Source organism: Anarhichas minor, unplaced genomic scaffold, assembly GCF_050575085.1.
Source record: "Anarhichas minor isolate MPS153535 unplaced genomic scaffold, ASM5057508v1 ptg000079l, whole genome shotgun sequence".
NCBI lineage: Eukaryota > Metazoa > Chordata > Actinopteri > Perciformes > Anarhichadidae > Anarhichas > Anarhichas minor.
Genome location: NW_027466525.1, coordinates 777,501 through 782,500, shown reverse-complemented (window position 1 = coordinate 782,500; position 5,000 = coordinate 777,501). Strand labels below are relative to the sequence as shown.

Below are 5,000 nucleotides of genomic sequence, written 5' to 3'. Positions count from 1 at the left end.
GTACTCACGGGAAGTTGGCGACGCGAACGGCCACGGGCACGAAGGAGAGCTGGGCCGCCCACTTCAGGGTCACATCCTGGTAAACCAGCAGCATGTTGGTGTGGTTACCTAGTAACAGGTTGGTGGTGCCATCCGTCACTAAACAAATCCAGAAAAAAGAAGAAATAATTGGTATTTTTATGATTTAAAAATGATTTTCTTGACTACACTTTTTACATTTAATACATTTTCTTAAGAAAAGCTTCTGGTCTTACTAAAACCACAGGATAAAAACAGCAACAATCCTATTTTCAGGAGATTATACACTAAAGCACATCCTATAATTGCAATCTCAATACAGCTAAAAGATATTTCACTTAGTGTTTTGGCCACAATTGTTCAGTCCTGATACGTATGTGTTCAGTCTGTATTGGGAAAGATGAATAAATAGTACGACTTACTGATTCATAGTTCAAAGTCATGAAATAATGAATGATCAAAAGGTTTAAAATCATCTACAAATGCAGCCTCAGAATCACAGCAGCACAAATTCAACGGTTTAGTTACTGACTTTAGTCATAAACAAACAGTGGTGCAACTATAGCGCACAGAAATAAACATTCCTGTGGTGGGTGGCATTGCCCTTTAAGACGAGAAGAATCATTTCTTTATGTCTCACATCTGGTTTGTATGTTGAATTGTCATCAAGATCTTTCATTTTACGACAAAGTCAGCTTTTATATTTATATATATATATATATATATATATACATATTAAAATATAAATACTTCTTATGTTTCACACACACACGGCCAGTCCATCCCACCAATGGAGCAGCTACTGTACCACCTAGAGAGATCTGAGGTGACGGCCACACGCAAAACAAACACGCCTCTCTCTCTCACACACACACACACACACACACACACACACACACACACACACACACACACACACACACACACACACACACACACACACACACACACACACACACACACACACACACACACACACACACACACACACACACACACACACACACACACACACACACACACACACACACACGGCGGTCAGCAGGGCGGTACAGCACAGGGGTCAAAATGACAGAGTGTGTGTCGGTGCCACATGAAAGCGAGCGCACACCTTCTATCACAGCATGCGCATTATAATCAGGACCTAATTAGAAAGGTCCGATCTGCGTTCTGTGTCGTCATGTCGGAGCCGAGCATCAGCTCCTCTGTGAATGTCCATTCCTCGGTTCCTCGGTTCCTCTTCAGTCTGCAGCTCTTACCTCCACATTCTGCTCTACCTCACCCTTCTGTTCTTCCTCTCTTGTTTTTATGTTCCTCTCTATTCACACCTGCTTTTTTCTGCCCATCTCCTTAATAATTTTTCATTATTTTCCAACCATCTACCCGTAGTTCTACTCCTCCCATTAACTCCTCCCGTCTTTGTCCTCATCGATCTCTTCCTTCTCTCCTCTCCCTCTACGTTTTATCATTAAAAAAACAACTAGAAACCACCTTCCGATGGGATCAAACCACAGACTGTATATAAGAAGTGGACGTAGTCATCGTGACGTCACCCGTTAGTTTGTGGACGGATGTTTTGAAGCCTTGAGTTCTTGACTTACGGCCGTCACCATCTTGTTGTTTGAACGGAGGAAACCATATCTGGTTACAGAGGAGTGACGCAGAGACGTCGTACACGTCTCTGGTAGAGACCTGTCAATCACCGTGTAGCCCCGCCCTAAAGCATCCCCTGCTTTATGGTCTGTTTGACTCTAAATGGACCATAATGTACTAAATGAACATCATGCTGTATTGAAGAAGACTTGAAACTAGAGATTGAGACCATAAACTCATGTTTACAATGTTTACTGAGGTAATAAATCAAGAGAGAAATAGAGTCATTTTCTCATAGACTTCTATACAACCAGAGGAGTCGCCCCCTGGTGGACATTAGAGAGAATGCAGCTTTAACACATGAAGCTTTGACTTCACTCGGCAGAACTGGAGGTTGCCGCCTGGGTAAAGCCAGATGCGATGCAAAATTGTGTGGGGGGGGGGGCAATGGTACCTTCGCATACTTCATGCCCCCTACTTGAAGGAGAAACACCATTCTTCATAAAGATATTCCCTCATTTGGTGTTTCGTAGACGGTGGCTGAGAGCAGTGTTTAACACGTCACTCTAAAATCCAACAGGTGTTCAGTTGGTTGACATCCGATGACCGTGAAGGCCACGTGGTTCACATATCTGTCGAGTTTGGAGAAATAAGCTGAAGATCGGATAATCATATTTCAAACCAAAAGATTCAGCATCTCACAGTGGAGTGAATGCTGGAGCTGAGAGTGTTTCTGGTGAGCGGTCGAGCTGATGAAGTTGTTTGCGAGGGAGAGAAGGAAATAGACAGACGAGGAGGAGGACAGAGGAGAGTGAGGGCAGCGGTCCAGCAGAGGCAGCTGTGAGGCTGAAGGCCAGAAGGAAAGCATGAGGAAACACTCAAGAGATCACGGTCGTCTCTCCTCCTCATGCTGCTCTCTGCGTCTGTAAGGGCTCTGTGGAGATCCAGCACATGGCCATAAAAGATGCTCTTCACTGAGCGGCCGGGGGTTTGCAGCTCCGACAGTCACAGGTTCACTAAATGTCGGCCTTTCCAACAATAAAACCGAAGATCAAACACGGACGCGGAGCAGCGCTGCAGCAGTCCGATCCCGGGAGTTGCAGTCTTCCAGACATGTGGGAATCTTTATGTGGTTTTTCTATTGTTGACAGGAATGGGAAATCTCGTCCCAATAAAAAAAATAAAAAATTCTGCTTTTGTTGCTCTGGCACATCATGTATTGAATTTATAGCCAATTTCCAAGAGTGATTGAAATAATCTAAATAACGTCTGGAACAGATAGTGAAGTGGCACTTTGAAACATCAGCTCTCCATCCAGTCAACCCCTTCTGGATCCTTCCTCCTCTCCATTTCTTCTGCTTTCCTTCTCTCCATCTGTCAGCTCTATTTCATATCAAGTGTGAAACTAAAGAATGGGTTCAATGGTACATTGTTGCGTAAACTGAAGCAGACTGTTGTTGCTGTAAAGAACGCTCATAAAAAGGTTGTTTATTGCTCCGTGCTCAAAGGGGTTCTACACAGAACTTGTGTTCTACTTGTATTCAAGCTTCATTCTGGAGGTCCAACCATAGACTGGCTGATTAGTTTGGCTCGTGGTGATAAGAATCAGGCTTCAGAGAAGTGAAACCACTTTCCTCCGTATCACAAAGTAAACAGCTTTAGAGCCGTGGGCCCTGGATGCCAGGGGACGTAAAGAGAGCGATGATGCTTTTGGATAAGACTTGTGTTGCAGTTACATGCACCCTTAACCAATCACAAGGGTTGACCAGGAACACGTCGGGCAGAGAGAAACAAACACAGGCAGGACATGTCCCGAGTAGAACGAATTGGGAATAGTTCACTTTTATGTTCCTCAAGGAGAATTTTTCACAATTATTTTGGGTTTTTGCAGAAAACCAGAACATCAACCAGAGCAGCCGGGATAACTTAGCCCGACATGACCGATGGTTTGTCACACTGAACCAGATGAGAGTCTTTCGGAAAAGACCGGAAAGTTTGGAAAAGAGCAGGCAAAAAAACAATGCCTGGCAGGTGATTGGATGAACCATCTGTCAATCAAACTCTTGCCGACACCGGTCGGGAGAGGAGCGGACACTTCAGTTCTTTACTCCTCTTTCAATGAAGAAATACTCTCCAGTTCTAGCTGCCATTGTTGTCCAGAACGCATCTCAGTGTCTCACACACACACACACCAATTCAATACAACTGCATTCCTGATAACTAAGCAGTGTGTGTGTGTGTGTGTAGTAGGAAGTAGCCAGATGTGATGTCTTTCCATCAGGAGAAGACTGAGATGCTAGACAGCTGCTCAGTCATCACATTATACATAATCCATCTCTTCTCCTATCAGAGGTGAAGACAGGGAGGAGTGTTCAAGTCTGGGACGCTTTACAGGTCTGTAACACACACACACACACACACACACACACACACACACACACACACACACACACACACACACACACACACACACACACACACACACACACACACACACACACACACACACACACACACACACACACACACACACACACACACACACACACACACATCATTGCTGTTGTATGAAACTGTTTTGTTCATGAAAGTGACCAAAGTTTCCTGCTGTGTTTCATATTTGCTGCAGTTTGAAGGTGACCTTGAGTGATCTATAGTAAGTATCTCCACCGTATCCTGAAGTATTGTGTATCCTTCAAATGTTAAAGAGAAACCTGCTTTTTATTTCTATGTTTGAATAACTCTGTGGTTTCTGGAGCTTATTTCAGCCTAAAGCATTTAATCCGTCCATATAATATATCCATATATTATATGCAATATATTATATATCCTACCTCTCAATCTATATACATATCTATATACATACACACGTGTTCATCGTGCACCATATGTTTATGTACTACAGTGTGTTCAGCAGCCTGTTCAGCTTTCCTCTTAATGCAAACAGCAGAGCTCCTCCACTTCTTCCTGCAGAGCCAGTCAGTGGCACCGGGCCACCGAGCAGATCACCGTGCGTCTGTGTATTCTGCTCACTTATGCTCAACAGCTTGGCTGGAGCAGGTGCACCGATGCAACCTGCAACAACCTCTGGTTCCCCAAAGTCTGCAGTCTATCTCCTAACTGATCACCGTCTCTAAGATTTTAGTCTGAATTGGACTGAAACGTCTCGTCTTGTTGGACAAGAAGAACTCGAGGACTGTAAAGGTAAAGACATCCCTTTAAAGATTAGGTTCATCTTGCAGCAGTGATGCTAAAGGTTCAGCGCCCCGGTTTACCTGAGGCATAGGGCAGGAAGCAGCTGGGGTTGAACTCCAGCTTCTTCATGAAGCGGATGTGGCTGTTGTCTCGGAGACAGTAGAGGTTCCTCTCGCCCAGAACGAAGATGGAGG

At 44.4% G+C, this 5,000-nt stretch overlaps 1 protein-coding gene across 1 annotated transcript in view; it reads right to left on the bottom strand.

Annotated features, from left to right (window-relative positions):
- bbs9 (Bardet-Biedl syndrome 9) overlaps positions 1 to 5,000 on the bottom strand; it is a 152,158-nt gene that overhangs the window by 131,250 nt on the left and 15,908 nt on the right. Inside the window, 2 exon segments of the mRNA XM_076081122.1 lie at positions 9 to 138; positions 4,887 to 5,000. The exon segment at positions 4,887 to 5,000 is cut by the window's right edge and continues 70 nt beyond it. Coding sequence (XP_075937237.1) covers positions 9 to 138; positions 4,887 to 5,000 — 244 coding nt within the window.